This window comes from Diabrotica undecimpunctata, chromosome 6, assembly GCF_040954645.1.
Source record: "Diabrotica undecimpunctata isolate CICGRU chromosome 6, icDiaUnde3, whole genome shotgun sequence".
NCBI lineage: Eukaryota > Metazoa > Arthropoda > Insecta > Coleoptera > Chrysomelidae > Diabrotica > Diabrotica undecimpunctata.
In genome coordinates, this window is record NC_092808.1 from 63,659,285 (window position 1) to 63,680,931 (window position 21,647).

At 33.0% G+C, this 21,647-nt stretch overlaps 1 protein-coding gene across 1 annotated transcript in view; it reads right to left on the minus strand.

The window, feature by feature from the left end:
- The window catches only part of Cbl (E3 ubiquitin-protein ligase CBL), a 242,503-nt gene that overhangs the window by 25,128 nt on the left and 195,728 nt on the right, over positions 1–21,647 (minus strand). The window contains exon 5 of the mRNA XM_072534757.1: positions 18,797–18,979. Within this exon, the coding sequence (XP_072390858.1) occupies positions 18,797–18,979 (183 nt within the window). The remainder of the gene's footprint in view (positions 1–18,796; positions 18,980–21,647) is intronic.

Sequence of the window (21,647 nt, forward strand, 5' to 3'; positions counted from 1 at the left end):
ACCCTTTAAATGATATTAAATGCGTTAATTATTACATATTTGTTGACAAACTCAAATGATGTTAAAGTTTGAAACAGATTTAGTGCATCGTAACGCAGGGCTCCCAGGGGTTGCTGACCCTTAGGCAACGTCTCTTTATGGGCCTTGGTAGCAATTGATTAAAACGACATGTTTTGGACGGATTTATGAAAAAAACGTCAATGCAACTTGAATAATGTGTCTTAATGCGACATTAGCCAACCATGCCAACCAATATTATTTGTAAGACCAATATGTTGGGGTTACAGTATAATATACCCTGAAATATTATGTTGGAGATTGTGAAACAAATGTATAGATGGAATGAATTTATGAAATATTTGAATTATACGTAGGCAAACATAAATACACATATCTAATGAAGCCAGGATAATCTAAAATGAAAATAAGGCTCTATACATTTTAGATCAACATTTGGTACCTGAAAAATAGATGGGAGATATGTGTATGATGCTGAATTACTTATTAAAAATTAAATACTGAGGGGTAAAATATTTTGTGCGTGGATTAATAAGATATAGTAACATACTCAACAAAGAGTTATATTTTAATGTAGGATTAAGGTGTAATAATAAAAGATACAGTTAGAAAATTGTAGAAAAAAGGTATATATGGGATGACTTCAGAAAATATTTGAATAAGCAGACAGACATCAATACATACACGTGTCTTTGGTACCTGAAAATTAGATGGTAGATCTGTGTATGATGCTGCATTATTTGTCATTGAAGACGAAGTATAACTGTTTTATATGTGGATTTGCAAAATATAGACACATACTAATACAGTTTTTTAAGCTTCTTGAAAAGTTGCATTTTCCGACTTATCTTGTTTCTCAAATAAACGATTCAGTGATTTCTCAAACAAGCGATAAGTGATGTTTAGTAAATTGTGCAACATAAATTTGTGTATTGTGTGTTGCATATTGTATTGTATATAAGATTGTAGGTGATGTTTTTCGACTTCCTGTTACTTCACTATTGTTGGTATATTCTAAAAGAAGGAGTCAACAACAAAAATATACCAAAAAAATAGCGAAATCCGGAGGTCGAAAAACCTCACCTACAATCTTATACACAATAAATATGCGAAAGACAATACACAAATCTACGTTGCACATTTTATGTTACACAATCACAATTATGATACATTTTATAAAAACATATAACACAAAAAAACAGTCAATTTGATATTCCTAGGGTAAAAACATCACCTCAGATGTTTCCAGCCATTTACATGCTGCTACCTACAAGATCTATGCCAAGTAATTAAATTTTGACATGACATAATCTAATAACAAATAACTCTGGTTATACATTTTCCCAGAATTCTTTCCCTTAATCTTTTTTGAGAACTTTCGGAAGTCAAAACGTCTAACACTAGTTAAAAATGTGATTTTCATTACAACCGATAGTTGTAGCTTAATTCCATAATTTGGCATGAAATAACATTTCCAAAAATAATATTCTACAGGAGGGAAAGATAATTTATATTTATAAATTGAAAGGTAGGGAAATACGAGTTATACATATTCATTAAAATAAAGTTTAAATTTAGGCATTCATAACAAAAATGTAGTAAACTTTTCATATATTCCTTATTATTATTATATTATTCGAACCCAACCCCATATAATTCCAACGACCTAGCAGTGCTGTACAATCCTAACACAACAAATTGAATGCTAATGAGTATCGTGCAATGCAAGATGTAGAAAATATTTTATACTTACTTAACACAGAACACAACAAACACATGAACAAAGCCAAACATGTTAGTGGCGAAACAAAAATAAAACAAATGATTTTATGAAGAAAAATAATGTAATTATAAATATCTAAAAATATATTGCATGTTACATTATCTCTAAAAATAAAAAAATAAGTAAAACTATACAGTTAATGATTTGATATTTACAACAAAAATAATTTCTAGGTTAAAACTTATATTAAATTAAAATTTATAATTTATGGAATGCAGTAAGTAGACCTACTCACTGGGTTTCATCGAAATAAAATTAAAAAACTAAATAACATCTGTTATGATGCATAAAAAAGGTACAAAATATATTTGTGTTTTGAGCAAAATTGATTTATTTCTTTTAAGTACATCCTTTATAATAATTTTTCGTTTTTTTAACTGCAATATTAAACGTACAAAAAATATTGTTAGAATAAACTCCATAAATGAAAAGATAACTACAATTAAAATATTTTAAACAGAACTTTTTACAAATAAATAAGAAATCCATCTAGTAATAATTTCATTATGTAATAAATTCACTTACAAAGTAAACGAGTTCTCTCTTTAAAAACACAGAAGTTACTGCTAATTTAAAATTTTTCTTTTAATTTCCATGTCAGATGATACATGAATGATTTATATCATCTAATTTCATTCTCCTCAGTATTATAAAGTACATAGTAGATCATCCTGCTATAAGGAATGCAAAGAAGTTATCTGCAAGCGAAGTTAACCAACATCATGTGGCTACAATTTATTAAAGAAACTTTTTTATAGTTAGTGTGGTACTAATGTTTTCCGAGCATAATTGCATAATGTAAATTTATAGTGTATACTTTTTCCATTGTCAATTTGCCAATCGTCGGCTTTTGAGGTTCTTTGATGTCGATGCCGACCATTGGCGTGGAAATTAAGAAAAGGGATCAGTTATCAAACGCATATTTCAAGAAAAATCATATAATTTTTATTAATTTTTACATAATTATATTCAGGAAAATTTCTCAATTTTTGGGCAGAAATTGTTTAAACAATTTTTTAAACAAATTCAAAATATCACCTTTTGTGCTCCAAAAAATATTTTTTAGGTTTTTGGGTGACTCTAAATAAGATCTATGTCATTTTTCTCAAAAGTTAATAGTTTTGGAGATATAAGCGATTTAAAATCCGAAAAATGCGATACCTAATATGCATTTTCGAGGCTTGAAAAATATGTAAATGAGTATTTTTGAGATTCAAGAGTATCTAAACTAAAGTATCAACATTGATTTTGGTGAGAAATCGGAGCAATATTTTCCGTAGCAGAAAAAGGTGATCTTTTGAATTTGAATTGTTTCCGGCAAAAATGTCCGGCACCCTTCAACCTTCGATTTGTTTAAACGGGGCATTTTTGAATAGGACTCTTCAAAGGACAGAATCAGTTTTTTTTTTCAAATGGGAGCGGGCTCACAACACCGAATAAATAACAAATTAATTCTTTCAAATTAAAGCTTGTTAATTTTAGTGATTTATAAGAATATTGGACTTATTATTTAGTTTTTACATAAACCATAATATTTTTTTACAATTATCTGTAAATAATGGCTCATTCTGTCAGAAAATTTTAAAACATTGTCTATCCAGCAATTAAGATAGTCAACTGAAATTTAATTTTTAAACACGGCCTACTGTTAATGCACAAACAGGGTGAATCTTCAATATTTTGCTTCGAGTTAGAGATATCTGAAAAAGTTATTTGGAAAAGATGTTCCAAATATTATTTTAACCCCACATAACAAAGTTTTATGTCAAAATTCGCACTTTTACTTTTTTCATTAATTGAAGAGCTTATTTCCAGTGTCTTAAATCCAAAATTTCGATTTTTTAAATTTTCTTTTTTTAAACTTTATAGATTTCTTCAAGTCTAGAATAAAGTTATATGTACCAAAACAACTTCTTATTTACCATTTAAAAGTGCATATGAAAATTGTAAAATTGTATAATTTGTATGTTCAATTTGTATGAAAATCTGTAATTTCATGGATTTCATTATATGGATGTAAGACACTTTGGAAATAAGCTCTTCAATTGTAGTCAGGATTCTAAAACGGACAGTTGGCTGTCCCGAGATGCATCTTTAGACAGCCAATTGTAGATTTAGGATCGAGATTACAAATAATACTGAAAAACTAAAATTGCGAATTTTGTCATGAAATTTGGTATGTGCGTTTACAATAAGTGGAACAACTTTTCCAAATAAGTTTTTCCGATTTCTCTAACGCGAAGCAAAATATCGAAAATTTACCCTGTTTGTGGATTCGCAGTAAGCCGCGTTTAAAATTTAAATTTCAGATGACTATCTTAAAAAAATGTGCACTAACAACATGTATGACTGTGCAAAATGTCAAATCTGTATGTATTTTAGTAGCTGATATATAGAGTTGTCTTCATCTTAAATGCGACACACTGTATAATAATGAATACTAGTGTTCAAGATGCATCGCGATAGCTGTAAAGAAATTAATTAGAAGGACTGAAAAGAATCGTCAGTGTGCCTGTAAAATTGTAAACTGTTCGCTGAATAACGTCTTTTGCAGCAGTGTCAATCCTACCCAATTTTTTATTTGGTCGCTTTCGTTTTAAGGAATGATCTGTAACTGTGCCTAATTTAATAATTGTATATATCGTCTTATACCCGATTTTTTTAATACATGAATTCTCGAAACAATTGCATTATCAGCCATCCCAATATTTTCTTTTTTCAAACACTCATACATATTTAAAACTATTCTTTGGGATTGTACGTGCAAATCTTTATTTTTTAATTCAGAGCTGTCATTAACATAATTGTCATTATTTATTGATAACACAGAAGTTGATGCATCTTAAAAAATGCCATCCTAGAAAAATATAATATTACTTATAACTTATATTACCTATACCTTATAAGCCTCCGCCTGTGCAATAGGAAATATTTTAGGGTATCGCATAGCCAGAAAACAGGTGTTCATTAGAATTTATGGCTTTGCGCTTCGCGCTGTTGCCATAATGCATGAGTTTAAAATTAGTGAATATAACCTTAATACCATTATTAATATATCTGCAATTTTTCATGTTTCCAGGTAAGGTATAAAATCAATGAAATTTGGAAAAAAATAATACAATTCTTGAAACCGTTTTTGAGAACTTGGATTCTTAAAAGTTGTCTGATTTCTTAAAAGTCGATCATTATATCTATAAAAGTATTACCGCTAAATTCACCAACAGGGCAACGTCGAACGTTCAAATTCTCTCCAGACTACAATGTTGCCAATATTCGAAAATTACTTAGAATATAAGTAATATATACAAAGTTCACGGTTGCTTTAATTCATTAGTGAAGAGTCCATGTAAATATTAGTACCTAGTTAATTAATTTATATATATATTTTTGAGAATAAGTTCATATTATTTTTTAAGAGTGTCGTTCGTTGACTAGCAATTGAATAATAACGAATAGAGAATAGAGAATATTTTTTAAATATAACCTTAGGAATTTTAGGAAATATGTCTGACAACCTTGATTTGAAAGGCGGTCTCTTTGATACCAGAATAAGACATGTTTATGTTGGAAAATTATTAGTGGATGTACTATACAAGTCACAAATAATCTAAAAAGAGATCACTACTGCAATAAACAAAAGACAATATGTGATGCCGAACAAGAAGTGAACGGAACCCGAAAAGATCAACCCGAAGTTAATCTGTGGTACTCAAAATATGTTCCAAATTCAAATTCGGGCATAGTAACCTTTAGGCAAAAACTGAACATAATTCACCTCAACATACTAGTAGACAGTCTAAGGATGGATAGGTTATTCTCAATCATCCTATACTTTTTTCCTGGCTGTCTCTTATGCCTTTATGTCTACTTGTTCTTTCTTCTTGATCTTTGTGTTTTTCCTCTCTCCTTCTTCTTGATAAGTTTTTTTAGACATTTCTATGGGATTAAGCTACAATTGATTGTAATGAGAATTACATTTTATATTTGCTTTGAAGTTTTAATTTGAAATCCGGATCTCGCTTTCAAAAAATTCAGACCTATAAATCTTTATAATTATACACATAAATTACAAATATTTACAGGTTAAGATCATTCATAATTTTATTTCAGAATTATTTTAAAACAATTTCAGAACTGGAAATTGAAACTTCAATGCAAATATAAAAAACGTAATTCTCATTAATTGTGCCTTAGTCTCATTTAAAAATATCTAAGTTAAACATGCCACAAGAAAACTTTCAGAACCTAATAATTTTCTGTCTTATTGTTTCGTTATCAGTTATTCTTATAAATCTTCTTTGCTGATTATGTACCGTTTGTACTAATTTTTTGAGTCATATTTTTACATATTGCATTTCCATGGTACTTATTTTGAATACATTGAACTTAAAAAGACAAAGAAGAAAATAAAATATTAATAAATCTTCTTCTTCCGTCTTTATTCTAGGCAAATCACCTGTTTAAACTTCATCCACCTGTATCAACGTTCAGATTGTAGCACCACCCTTTTCAGGGTCGGCCTATATTCTCCATCACGTTAGCGATTTACCTAGAGCACTTCTTACCATTCATTTTTTCTTCCATTGTGCTAATATGTTCATCCCACTCTTTTTTCCTGTTTAGCACCCAAACATTAATATCGTCTAACCTGCATGTATTTCTTATATTTTCCATTGTTTCTCTGTCTAGAAGAGTCTTTCCAGCTAGGCGACGAAGTACCTTCATTTTTGCTGTTTCAAGCAATCTTTTGGTTTTTTTTTTGTTTTAGGTCTAGTTTCTGCGGTGTATGTCACTATAGGCCTTATAGCAGCTTTGTATATTCTCGATTTAGCCTCTGCCCTAATGCTTTTATTGCACCATATTGTCTTGTTTAGACAGCCAGCTAATTTTTTGTTGCACTCGTTGTTTGTTCTCTTCTGATTCAACATCGCCATCGCCTGATAGTTATATGTTTAAGTATTTATTCATCTTTTGTTGGATAAGTCATACCCCGAGTTTACATCTTACAGGTGTCTTTGATGTTGTCATACATTTTGTTTTTAAGGCAGATATCACCATGTTCCATTTGACTGTGAGGTTAAATTGATGTAGGAGTCGTTGTAGGTCGTCGTCGTTTTCAGTTTCAGTTCAGTTTTCAATACTATTGAAGAGCAACGGGTTCAGTGAGTCACCCTGACGAATGCCATTCCCAGTTAGTATTGGATTGGTAAGTGCTCCGTTTAATTTAGCTTGAATTTAATTCACTTTATATACGTTTTCCAGAGTTTTGATTAGATCATGTGGAATTTGAATGAAACATATATAGGCAGGCTTAGGACAAAAACGGCAAGTGTGCAAGATCCGCCTGATCTGAGTACAAGCAACAAATACTTGTTGCTTGTACTCTAAGGATATAAGGCCATTGATCTTGTTTGTTATAACATTTGTCGTAAGCTTTACTGTTGTGCTAAGTAAGTTTATTCCTCTATAATTTGAGGAAAGCTGTTTATCTCACTTTTTAAACATAAGTATGGTACTGCTAGTTTGCAATTCATTTGGGATTCTATGTTGGTAGAGGATTTTCTCAATTAATTGTGTTAGTTGTTGTATTAGATTCTGTCCTCCATATTTTAGCAGTTAATTTTGGATTCTGTCTTGTCTGGGACTTTTCCTATTCTTTAATTTCTGGAGGGCTGATTGTATGTCCTGTGGTTCGATTTCAATTATATTTCTAGTGTATTCATCAATTCCTTCGTGTTCTCTACTATAGTTGATCAACTTCTTCTCTTTGTGATCTGATCCACCCCCAAATCTGTTTCTTTCGTTTTCCTTCCTTTTGAAAAATGTTTTCCAGTATTGGTTTTTCGCTTTTTTCACCGAATTCAACGTTTCGTTTCTTTTTTTTTTTCGGTATTCAGCGTACAAGTTCTTGCTGCTCGGTATTTAACGTAAACCTGTTTCTTTTCTGTACATTTTTGTTAAACTTCTCGATAGAACCAGAAGCTTTCTTATTGTTCTGTTTCCGTTGCTATGAACTTTTCTCGTGCCAAGCGCTTCATACGCCGCATCTTTAGTGATTCTATTTGTATTCTCCCAACTAAGATATATTCCGTATTGCTCCTACATTAATAAATCATCATTGTTAAATAGACAAAACTAACGTCAAAGAATTATACAAAAAAGCCAGTAAATTCAGTGAAGCATTTTAAGGAACACTCAAAGCACAAGTTTGATAAACAAAATTTGAAATCTTTTATTTACGCGTATCGCTTGTTTGTCTAAACGTTGCCTATTATACTGTTGTAAATTATCATTCCATCTCTTTTTAAGTCCTTTCCATTCTTCCTTTCTATATTAAACCCACTCATTTATCTTGTCTATCCCGGACATGTTTCTGATCTCATTACTAATTATTTTCTTCACCAATATTTTCACTAATAATCTTCTTAGAATTCCCATTTTATTTGTTTCTACTATTTTCGTATTGTCCTAGTTTCAGGTTCTATTTCTGCGGTGTACACCATGACTGGCCGGATTACCGATTTACTTTCAGGTGTTTGTTTCTCTATATTGGTGCGTTGAGGCATGCCGCTTTTCTGTTTCCTTTTGTCACTTGTTGCCTCACATCTTTCATAATACTGAATACCCCGGAACAAGATGGATAAACATGTTGGATCAGCATTACAAAATAGAAAGTGATTTACAGAAAAAGTATACGTTCAATATGCAGTGGAGGAGACTCAAAAAATCAAATGACTGTGGCATATATTTAAATGTTTACCACAGATATCAGAAAAATGGTTGTGCAATTTTTAGATGATTTATGGCAAGGTAATGTTAGGCGGTGATCTTCAATAAACGTCGCGCGACGTACGCCGCGTACAGGGTTAAGCCTTACGTCGCGTCTGTATGATTTATATAATAAATAATGGATGTGGTTTCTTATTGTACGCTGAACGCAGCATGCAACTATTGTAAAAGTATACAGACGCGATGTATCGGGTACCGCTATACGCAACGTACGGCGTTTATTGGAGACCACCGTCTTATTGCATATCAGTCGCACACACTTCAGACCTATTATGAGTAAGGTCTGTGTGTATTATATTCACCAATAGTAGAGCCTATGACATGTAACAATCAAAAACACATTTTAACTATGCAAATACAAAAAAAAAACAACATAAAACAGTTTTTCAAAAATATTTTGAAAACGATTTTAGAAATAAAAGTCGAAAAGTCTACGAAGTATTTTAAAGCTGGTAAGTGTAATTAATTCACAGTACATTAAAACACATTACCCGTTCATATATTCACATCATGTATAAGCAAAGTGCAACTAATGATTTTACACGTTTCTTAAAACAGATCCATATCTTTTTAAATCAGATCCATAGCTTTTTAAATATTGCTAAAGAGAAATAAATCAATTTTTTGCTGTTTTAAAAATAAAAATACCAATTATCCTTGTATGGATACCTATCTAGAAAATAACTTATTGAGTCTTTTGATATGACTCAATGTTTGCTTAGTATGATGATGTGCTATGAGAGTGCGTGTTCGCAAACAAACCTAAGTATTCATGCAAATTATAGTGGATGATGTTTTATAAATAATATCTTATGAAGATTACGCAGTAATTCAAATTTACTTTGAATCTAGACTCAGAAAGTTTATTATAAAATTAAAGCTCTGCTTATAAATACCTTTATTTTCAAAAACGTAAGGCTTTTGGTTATTTCGTGGTCCTCGATGTGTAAGTACCAGATGATCAACATACCTTTCAAGTTACTGAGTTGACAAAATTTGTAAACATACGTATAAAATTGTAGGTTGAACATTTTTCCATATATTTAAAACTTTATTTATTTCAACAACGATTATGAACATATTAGTATGCCCAAATCTTAACTAAGTGCTATTTTTATTAAAATTATATTAAGGGTGTATATTTCAAAAAGATAATTCTTTTTCGAAAATGTCACTGACGGTTTTTAATAAAATAGATTAGTATAATAGAAACGAAAATACACTAGACAAGCAGCAGATGTACCTTAAATATCGAGCAATTGTTTGAAATTGTGGTTCACAGTTTACCTTAACTCATCTCATAAAAACTTCCAAATTAGGGAATAACCTATTTTTACTATGAAGATACATTTTGTTACAATTTTTTCCCCATTTTTTGTCATTATTGCTTTAGCATCAACATGAATATGTCACTTTTAAAGCCAATGAGACGGATACATCCAATTGGTTTCGACATTTAGTTTTAATAAGTATTCTTTCTCATATTGGTATGGGGTACTGAAAAAGATATGTTTATAGTTTCTTCAAACAGACTATTTTTACTGGTAATTAATCACAATTTTAGTTTAATAATGATTAGAGTCTTCCGTGATAACACTAGTGTGGTTTTGGGATTATAGCAGCATTCTATCTCTTGGGCCTATGGTATACAAGGGACGTAACAGGACCGGTGCTACGCTATAACCGCCTATTATTACCCCCCAAGGTTTACTCAAGGAACTCATTTTGTTCAGGCTGAGTCGACGTGGAGCCTGTACATATGTAAAAATATCTAGATGTTTTCGTAGGCGATTGGGATCGATCCCGGGCTCTCTCAAAGTCAGACACTCTATCGCATGAGCCACCAGGCCCACAATTTTGATTTAAAATGTTTATTTTGACGTTTCGATTTCCACTTCGAAAATTTTTAAATAAATAAAAAACAAATAAAATTTAAAAAGAATATTTTTGACGTGGAAATGAAAACGTCAAAATAAACATATTTTAAACTAAAATTGTGGTTAAGTCCCAGTAAAAATAGTAAATTATATTAAAATGTCACAAGAAAATAGTACTTGCTTTCCGTAACACACTTCTTCCCGAAATTAGTTTTTTCATAAACGTGTTAATTATAACGTGAACTACTAATATGTCGAAACCATATATAAAGATAAATTGAATTCGTTTGACTTTGAAAGAGTATCCGCCAAGTACGTGAAGAATTCTTCAGTAAACATATTCAATTTTACCAATTCTACTACCTTACAATTTTCACCACAGTATTTAATAAAGTTTTAAATAAGCAATGTATGGCGGGAGCTGTGCAATGTATCGTCGTCCAGTTTCAGTATGTCTCAATGGTGAGTGAGAATCAGGAGAAGCAGGAGAGAATCTCTCCTGTTAGAATCTCTCCCGTTGATGACATTCTGCAATTGTTGGATAGCCCAAAATTGACGAAATGAACCTGAAGATACTCTAGGGAGCGGAAGTACTTGGGCAAGATTAAATTAATACAACTATGCTCGATATCTCCCTTTAATTTTCAAAGTTCATTTATTCGAACATTCAACCTTATATCAATAGTAGAATAGACTACAGGGTTACAAACTTAGTACAAACATTGTACCAAAACGCCACAAACCGAAATCCATATAAAGCGAGGTGTGAGACAGGGCGACACTCTCTCACCTAAATTATTTATAACGGTCCTCGAATACGTCTTTAAAATGCTAAAGTAGGAAAAAAGAGACATAAAAGTAGACGGGGAAATGTTCAATCATCTGCGTTTTGCCGACGATGTTGTACTTATTACCGAAGATCTGCGTGCTGTAGCACAACAAATGCTACAAGAATTAGAAAACGTATCTTCAACCATAGGTCTAAAAATGAACATCAGTAAGACCAAATTTATGACAAATTTGGTTCCCAGCGAACACTTAACTATCCAAAATCAAGTGGTAGAATTGACAGAAAAGTACATATATCTCGGTTATAAAATCAGAATAAGCAAGGATAATAAGACCTGTGAATTTCAACGACGAATAACACTTGCTTGGGCGGCGTATGGTTCACTGAGAGACATCTTTAAGAGCATATTCCGATAGCTATGAGACGGAAGACATTTGACGAATGCGTTCTTCCTATTATGACATACAGAGCAGAAACTCTCACTCTCACAAAAACAACAGCACTATCGATTACAAAAAAAGACAAAAATAAGGAATCAAGACCTAAGGAAAAGAACACGTATCACTAATGTCGTCGAACGTATAGCCAAGCTGAAATAAAATTGGGCAGGTCACATACCGAGACTAAAAGACTCAAGATGGAGCAGAAAACTAATTGACTGGCTCCCAATAGAAGACAAACGCAACAGAGGACGACCACCAACACGCTGGATGGACAACATTAAACGAATATCCAAGAAATGGCAACAAGACGCACAGAACCGTGAAAATTGGCGAAATATGGGAGAGACCTATGTCCAGCAGTGGACAGAAGAGGTTGCATGATGACGATGATGACTAGCTCTTCTACAAACGTGAAAATGGAAGAACAGCCAAGATAGGTACTTAAATAACGTTAATCATAAAGAGGCATTAGATTTTAACTTAGCTACAAGACCTGTTAACGTTACAATACATTTCAAAGAGTGGTTAATACTAAAAATTTTTAAAGTGGATGAAGTGTTAACCTTGTCCTAGCAAATAAGCAAAAAAATGTTTCTCTCAACTATATGAACCAAATAAGCAGTTATACGTTGTTAGGAGACTCAGTTGTACTCAAACAACCAAATATCAAAACTTATATGTCAATATAAGAGAGCACATGTTAAGCTAGTTAAGGCACGTTCAATATCTAAATGAGAATCGCCGAAAGAAGAATAGCTGACTGCCAATAAGTTTATTGGAAGTAGTGGTTAGAAAGGAAAAATCATAATAATCTGCATGGACAGCAGACAAGCGCTACTAACCTTGAATTGACCATGTGTCACATCAAGGTTAGCAATGATTCACGAACTCAAGCTTCGGATAATAATAACATCATCCCGAAGTGGGTTAAAGGACACAACGGGGATAAAGGCAACCGCATTGCTGACTAATCAGCTAGGAAAGCGGCAGGCCTAAGACTCTTAGGACCTCGTGATCTTTTTGGTTGGTCAACCGGAATCCGTGAAAAGATGGGAAGAAGGGCAAGAATGTAGACTTGCCAGGTTAACACTAAGAAACCTTGAAAAGTCAGCATCAAAGAAGTACTTGAGAATGACCAGGAAAAACCTACGTTTGACATTTGGTTTTTTAGCTGGTTATTATCAACTAAGCAAACACCTCCGCACACTGGAGCTAGTAGACACAGCTCTATGCAGGAAGTGTGAATGAGAAGACCAAACTGTTGAGCATGCCATCAGTTATCTTAACCTTATATAAGAGTACGCGTTCGGCGAGACCTGGCCTACACCTGCCTACGTAAGGGAGATGTCTCCTGGTGACCACCTTGGAAATGGTAGAATGGACAATGAGCTAAGGGCGGCAGCTCCCTGGGATGATGCACAATGGGTCAATTGTGGCCTAAGTGCTGTGAGATTTGACTCGCCCTCGCTACACTTCAGATACAGATATACCTACACGAAACATGTCTGTGACGGGGATTATTACTGATATGACGCAACATTGAATCATGAAGATATATAATTCTGAAAGCCGACCCGTATAGGTATAAAGGCAATAAGATTGATGATGATGATTATTTTCTTCAAACTTATTTAAATATTTTGTACCAACAGTACTTTTAGGAAGGTACTATCGGAATATAAATGAAAGAGCAGGATTGATAGAACAAAATATTGCTCCACTACTCTCTGGATACTTCGTATATTTAACAGTTCAGAATCTTCAGTTGTATCTGAATGAGCGACTGGGGCGTATCTTGTAAAGAACTACATTTTAATAATGTATAACAATTGCTACATTTTCCAGTGACCACTACTGGATAAGTACACTGGCATTGTCCTTTGGTCATTCTAACATAGAAATTTAAACAAAATTTTTAAAGTGATTTTTAACCTTCAAAATTTACACAATTACTTAATAAAAATTCAGGCATAGAGCCGATAAACGTCTTAGTAATAATAACGTGAAAGCTATTTATATACAATCCTGAAATTGGTCTCGGACAGATGAGATATCTACCTAAGAATGAGCTGGAAAAACATAGCATCGAGCCAGTCAAGAAAACAAGTACCAAACGTAAGAAAGGAATTTTTATGCTTATGCTTATTTGTAACTGGTTTTATACTTTTGCTAACTGAATTTTATGCTTATCTATAACTGGTTTGTGAACTCAAGTAGTTCGGTCACAAAAAGTTTATTAGTAGAAACTGTTGGTTCGGAGCTGGAGCTGAACTGCAGAATACCGGTGGGGTCACTGTTGGTTCAGAGCTGGGGTTGAACTGCAGACTACCAGTGGGGTCACAGATAGCGGATACTGGATAGCCTTCAAATATGAAAGTTAGCTGCGAATATATTGAATAAGCAGTCCTTGACCAAATAGCGGCTATGTCTTAGAAAGCATATCATAAAAAATGCTCTAGGAACCCAGGTAACGTGTCGTGAATGGCATGTATCACCGCCATTAAACAAGAGTAGTCAAACCTAAGTACAGGACAGCAGTTGTATCAAAATCAGACTTTGGCGCGAGAGAATGACTTTCGTCAGTTCAAGTTCTGAGGAACAGAGGGCGGAACTAAACTAGACGAACGGTCTCTGTATTGCAATGTGGAAAGTAAATAGGAACCTAACTAATTGTCCTGTAACTCTTCTTTTTCATGTCAGGAAACATAAACAATGTGGCCCATAGTACCGACCACATGTTTGATCATCAGAGAATAACTAAACTGAGAAAGTCATTGGTACATGAAATGCAAGAACATTTTTTGCTACAGGTAAACTTGATCATGTCATAAAAGAAATGCTCAGACTTAATATCGATATCCTGGGAATTAGTGAAGCCAGAAAGCCAGATAGTGGCATGTGCAAGAAAAACGGAACATTTTTTACTTTTCAGGAAAGCAGTGATCCGAACTATGGAATAAATTCCAAACCAATCAATCAATAAACAATCAATCTAAATATTATTCATGTATATACATCTTCAGTTGACAAACAAGCTAATGAAGCATAGCAAACAAACAAAACAACTTATAAAAGGAAAATTCTCAGGTGTTGGCTATAGTGGATGGATTAGTTTCAATAAAACTTTAGTGAAGTGTAAAACTTCTAATATAATGGATATAATAATTTACAAAATTATGAAAATATCCAAAAGAATTACAAAATTTAAAACGTTTTCGGTCCTACCAGACCATCATCAGTGATACCTGAAAATAAAAAAATCCTATTTAAATTAGCATTTTCAAAAAACTACTTCCAAAACGGTATAAAAACCTGTACTTTACATTTAAAATGTTATGTTAAAGTATTTTTAATATTTTAACATATCATTTAATTTTAAATTCATTTATCATTTTAAATGTAAATTAAAGGTTTCCATACGCTTTTTGGAAGTGTCTTTTGCAAAGGATTCCAATAAGTTCAAAAAACCACATGTTTTTTAATAGTCAAAAGTTCACCCCTTTTTGATTAAATTAACGTGGAATTACTTACTTTCAGGTATCACTGATGATGGTCTCATAGGGGCGAAAACTTTTTGAAACAATTTTGTAATCCTTTAATTTTTATTAATTATTAGACCAACTACATTAGAAGTTTCATACTTCATTGTAAGTGTTTATTAATCAAAACATCATTTCTGGCTAAAAAACATAAGTGACTGGTGTAATATTAAAGGAGTATCCACTATAGATCGAAGAGCCGAAAACAGAATTCTACAAATGGTTTGAAGAATACGGACAACCGCCAAAATGTGCACCGCACACGGCACACGGAGAGTTGAAAACTGATGTTTATACATAGTATTGGTTCTTAGGTCTATATCCCAGTATGAACAGTAAAACTGGTAAAGATTTGCTATTAAGAATTGAAATGGCAAAAATGTATATCAGTTTACTACAGATCAGTGTTTATTTTAATGAAAATTTTCCTTTTACATACGTTCCATGAATTCGCAATAATCTAAGAAGTCTTCCAATATTAGTCACCTATAATCAATATTTCTTTGGTTTGTTGCGTTTTTGGTTTCCAGTAGCTAATTATTTTTGATGTTTGTGTGTAAACTATTTCAATTTTTGTATGAAACTTAATAGAGTTGGCTTATGTTTGGCTGTTGATTATAAATATTTTTTATTGAGGAGGTGAGTAGAATATCCCTAAATTAACGTAGGTTTAAAATTTTTTAATAATTTTAGAATTTAACATTATTAACATGTAAAGTATATTGATCATCTAGTGTATTTACAGTTAAAATTCAACAACAAAACTCTAAAAATGTTGCAAAAAAACAAAAAATATATTTAATTACAATAACAATTAAAAAAACTGAACCAAAATCAGCTGCAGGCAGTGAACACATTAACAGGCAAATAAGATCCAAAATCCCAAAAAACAAAGACATACAAAAGCCACATCGGGACAAGCACATTATGACAAAATAAAAAAAAATAAGTTAATAATGTGATAAGCACAGCCAAACGGGCAGGAGGAAAAAGACAGTACACCTTAAAAAATGAAAGATTTAGAATAATATTCTTGCTAATTTTTATTAAAACTTTTGGGAATTAAATAGAGTATCAATACTATTTGTCATAAACCAGCTTTCAAAAAATTTTTAAGCCTGTTGTTTGTGATTTCGGCGTTTTGTTATCTACTATCAGAGTGAATTCGTTTTTTACATACTTTGACTTGCTATTTTTTAGATTTTGATTTTGAATACCGTTCTGATAATCAAATATCACCATTAATAAAAGAAATAATCACAACTTAACGGGAATAATATGGAATAGGATATCCTAAAAAATGTCACAATACAAAAACTAATTTATTACGAGGATAGATTGATATTAAATAGCCTTTGGTAGATGGCGCTAATTGATACCGAATTGGTTTCGGTGTTGACATTTGCCATTCATGACATGACGTCTGTCAACATTTTAAGTTTTAACAACAATTAGTTTTGTTTTTATAGCCGGCAAAAGCAAGCAAATTTTGTGTTTTCGGAGAAATGAAAAAAGTCGAGTATCGTTCGGTGATTAAGTTCCTCCAAAAAAAGGGTAAAACGAATGTGCAAATCAAAGCCGACCTGGACGAAGTTTATGGTGAGGTTGCACCTTCGTTAGCAACAGTAAAATTTTGGAAAGCTGAATTTTTTCGTGGTCGTACGAGTGTTTTTGAGGATGAGCGTCCCGGAAGTCCAAATGAAGTCAACACGCCGGAAATGATCAACAAAGTCCATGACATAATTATGGCAGATCGTCGAATTAAGCTCCGCGAGTTAATAGAGGTCCTAAACATTTCCTACGACCGTGTACACATCATTCACCATCATTTGGACATGAAAAAGCTATCCGCGCGGTGGGTGCCGCGTTTGCTGACAATCGATCAAATGCAAAAACGTGTGACCACTTCGGAGACGCTTTTGGCGATGATACGGCGCGATCCGAAGGATTTTTTTCGCCGATTTATTACCGTTGATAAAACCTGGGTGCATTATTTATTACACACCGGAAACCAAAGAACAGTCGAAACAGTGGCGCAAACGCGGCGAAGGGCCGCCTAAGAAGGCAAAGAGTGCACATTCGGCCGGCAAAGTGATGGCGACTGTTTTCGCCGAATGACCCCGAAGGGCATCATCCACATCGACTACTTGGAAAAAGAAAAAACAATCAATTGTGAGTACTACGCAGCATTATTGGATCGATTAGATGCCGAATTGCGTCGAAAACGCCCCGGTTTGAAACGCAAAAAAGTGCTCGTTCACCAAGACAATGCACCGGCTCACCGATCGGCCGTCGCCATGGCAAAATTACAAGAATTGGGCTATGAATTGGCTGAACACCCACCATATTCCCCAGATCTTGCCGTCAGCGATTTTTTCCTGTTTCCAAACCTAAAAAAATGGCTCGGAGGACGTCGTTTCGCAACAAATGATGAAGTCGTCGCTGAAACTTCGGCCTATTTTGAAGAGCTCGCGCAAAAGTACTATTCGGATGGGATAAAAAAATTGGAACATCGTCTTACTAAGTGTATCGAGTTAAAAGGAGACTATGTTGAGAAATAAATCGATTTAATTCCAAAAAACTTTTTTTTTCTATCAAAGGCTAGTTTTATATCAAGCCACCCTCGTATATTAAATAATTTCGATAGTACAACTCGGATAGAGTAATGAGAGATATTTGGATAAAAGTTTAGAGTCAGAGAAGAAGTAACAAATTATTAATACCTTAAAATATAAACAACTGGCACACATGTGTCCAATAGACTTACTGAAGATGTTTATCATGTATTATTATGGATCTAAGAATAGTACTGACGTCGATAAAAACAATGAATAACATAATTTACTGAAATTAAGATAATATGTTAAGCCGAAGACCACTCTAAAAGAATAGAAATTGCATATAACAACATGATTCCAAAGAAACAACTATATTTTCAACGAAATGTAACAGTTTATGTAAACTATATGCAATACATCGAATAAACGATATTGTACGAGAGTACAAACAATCTACACGAAATTAAATCTGATAAGGCATTGCAAAATTACAATACAAAAATATGGAAATATATAAACACATTGCAAATATTATTAAAGACGAGTTATCTGAAAATCTCAGAAAAAAATATCCAAAACATTAGAGCTAACCTAAAAACTGACTAAATTAATAGAATTCCACTATATAACAAATAAGGCAATAGACAAAAACCAGCAAATATTGTGAAAACAACACACTGTAATTAATAGTGGACGGAAGAAAGGGAAATGTGAATGAGAGGACTGTGAAAATACCAAGAAAACAATTTTGCCAAAGGGCAAACAAATAATCAGAAACCTTAAAATATATCGATGTTTTATTTATGATACATTCCGTTTTTCGTTTCCCTTTTTATTAATACTGAATCACAATTTAAATCCTACTGAATGCCTTGTGTCAGGCATACTTTGACATAAATACATATTATTCTAAATCTTTACATTTTCCATTTAATTTTAACTTCTGTAAACACACATCTATTCGGCATAATCATTTGTGCTAGATTTGTCATTCGCTACCTCTAACTCCAGATCGTCGTCATCAAGGTTGTTGCCGAAGTTATTGCCTGTCGCGTTCGACATTGTTGTTTTGGGTCTCTGATGAGACTTCTTGGGGTCGAAAGGATCGACGACTATTTGCTCTGTTCCTTTGATTTCGGCTCGGCAGAAGGGGCAGCCTTGGCTTCCTTGGCCTTCTGATCCCTAAAAATGGAAAAATGTGATTATATTTTAATTTGAGTAAATTAAGTTTTATCACCATTAATTAACGGAAGTTATTACAAAGAAAAAACAACATTATTATGAGATAAGTGGTATCAAGTAAGGAAACCGTGGATGACTGATGATTATACTAGATTTGATGAATGTCAGACGCATAGTCAAAAATAAAGACATAAGTAAATACAACAAGCAATTAAATAAGCGAATAGACCAACGAATTAAAGAAGCAAAATATATATGATTAGGGAATAGATGTAAGGGAAGTAGAATACCTCCAGGCTCACCATAAAGACAGAGAACTAACTACACAAGAACATAAAAGAAATCTCAGGTCTCTGGAAACGCCAGTGCTGTTATAAAAAAATTGGGAAAGATACCTTATGTAATAATAATTATTATTTTTGGGTCGTAGTCTACATCAACTTCAAGTTGATATAGACTACGACATCGCAATTCTTCCCTCAGAGGTAACACCGGCCTAACTGAAACAAAAGCACACAAGGTACCCGGTGAAGAAGCTACGGTGACCGAACACTTCAAAAATTTAAGTCCAACCGAATATCTGCCACTCTTCTTTAATCGTGCATATGAAACTGAGACGCTCACTGACAAACAACCGCATATATACCACTACCCAAAGTGCTTTCTATCCCCAATTATTTTATTGTATAAGCTGAATATATAATCCGGTCTTCACTAGACGAAGATCCGGAGGCAGCAAGAATCAATGGCATTGTAATAAACAACATAAGGTATGAAAGAAAATAAAAAACAGCTCCAGATACTAATGAATAAGCTCATAGAAGGGAGCATCAGAATAGGGTTTAAAATTAATACCATAAGAAAAAGCAGAGCGTGACAATTGGAGAGTGCAGATAGAAGTGAATACTTCTTATAACGCGTTATTACTATATGCGGGTTAATGAAATTTTATGTCTGCCTATTACTGAATTGTTAATATTTTTTTATAATAACACCACACATTTAAGATCTTTAAAATTTTTAAAAATCTTTGAAAAAGTGTTTGATGGTTTTAGTAATTTTCAAAATTCGTTATATATAATATAGAATTTATTAATCATTTACATTTTCATTATTATCTTGTATTTATGTTTAATTACTTAATTTTGATTAATATCATATTTCACTATAATGGATTAAAAAAAAAAACAAAAAACGGGCTGTGGTACTCTGGGAGTGACCGAGGAGAGGGAGCATAGCTTTCTTATCGTCGTCGCGCGGAAAACTAATTTTATTTAATTTCATTTTATTTAGTTACTGCACGCGTCTTAATTTTTCGAGTCACGTTAATAATGAGTTCGGGCCCGCGTAAAAACATCATACCAAGCGATAAGAAGTATTCATTAAAAAAAAAGGTTAATTTTCAAACGAGACTTACAAACCCATCATAATCTTATTGTTAGAATCGATAGAATCAATCTGGAAACTGTTCAAATATATTGTCAACTAGACCACTCAAAGGAAGCTCACAGAAGAATTGATATTGCCAGAGCAGGATTCATACACACGAGAAACATACTGTGCAACCCAAAATTGGCAATACCACTAAGATTTATATAGGGTCCCTGCTTCTGTATGGCTGCAAAATATGGACACCCAAACAAGGAAATGTGGGTGTACAGAAGAATGTTGAGAATTAGTTGAATCACAAGAACAACCAATGCAGTGTTCAATCACAAGTGTTGTTAAGGATGAATACTCGCTCACATATGTTGAAAGTGGTCAGAATTAGGAACTATTCATATCTCTGACATATAATGCACAAAGAATATGAACAATTACAGCTAATTATTAAGGGAAAAATTAAAGGAGAACGTGGTATAGAAAGAAAGAAGAAATCGTGGCTCACGAATATAAGAGACTGGACCAGAACTGAAGGAAACGCTCTCATACACCAAGCCCACAATAGGCAAAACTTTGAAGTACTGGTCGCCAACCTCAAAGAGATGGTACATAGGAGAAGAAGGAGGTATCAAGAATTTAGGCTGTGGTTTTAAGGCGCTACTATACTCAGTGGAACCACATATTCTTATAGCCTTCTTAATAATTACCTGATCTCGATGAAAGTCTTAAAGCTAAAGGAATGTTATTTGGGAAACAAAAAGCACGTTCTAGGGATAATTTCGGGCATATTTTCTTTTACAAAAATTTTCATATGCATTGAAACCAACTTAATTCTTTAATTTCACCAATATCGCCAGATTCTGATAATCCCAAAAAATAGGTATAACGGATTTAAGTGATAATGCATCTATTCGGAAATCTCCCGTTGAATCACTGTTCTGCTAAAAATGTTTTTGTGGACGTTGTTTCAACTGTTCAGATATGATTTTACAAAAGTGTCCATAGTCTCCATAGTCCTTTCTAATCCCTCCATAAATAAAAATAATTTCAATACTTTCTTGAAGCGAGTAAACCATTTTCAAACTTTTTAACTTTAAGCCCTTTAAAATTATGTGCCTTCTGATCCATCTTCCCAGCTGAAATTAAAAGTGTAAAATTTATTTTTACTAATGGGTTGAACCTTTTGGAGTGAAAATATTCACTAATAGTATCCCCCTTAAAAACGGCAGGAAATTTTCAAACTATCATCACCGTATTACAAACTTTTATAGGCTCATTACTAGAG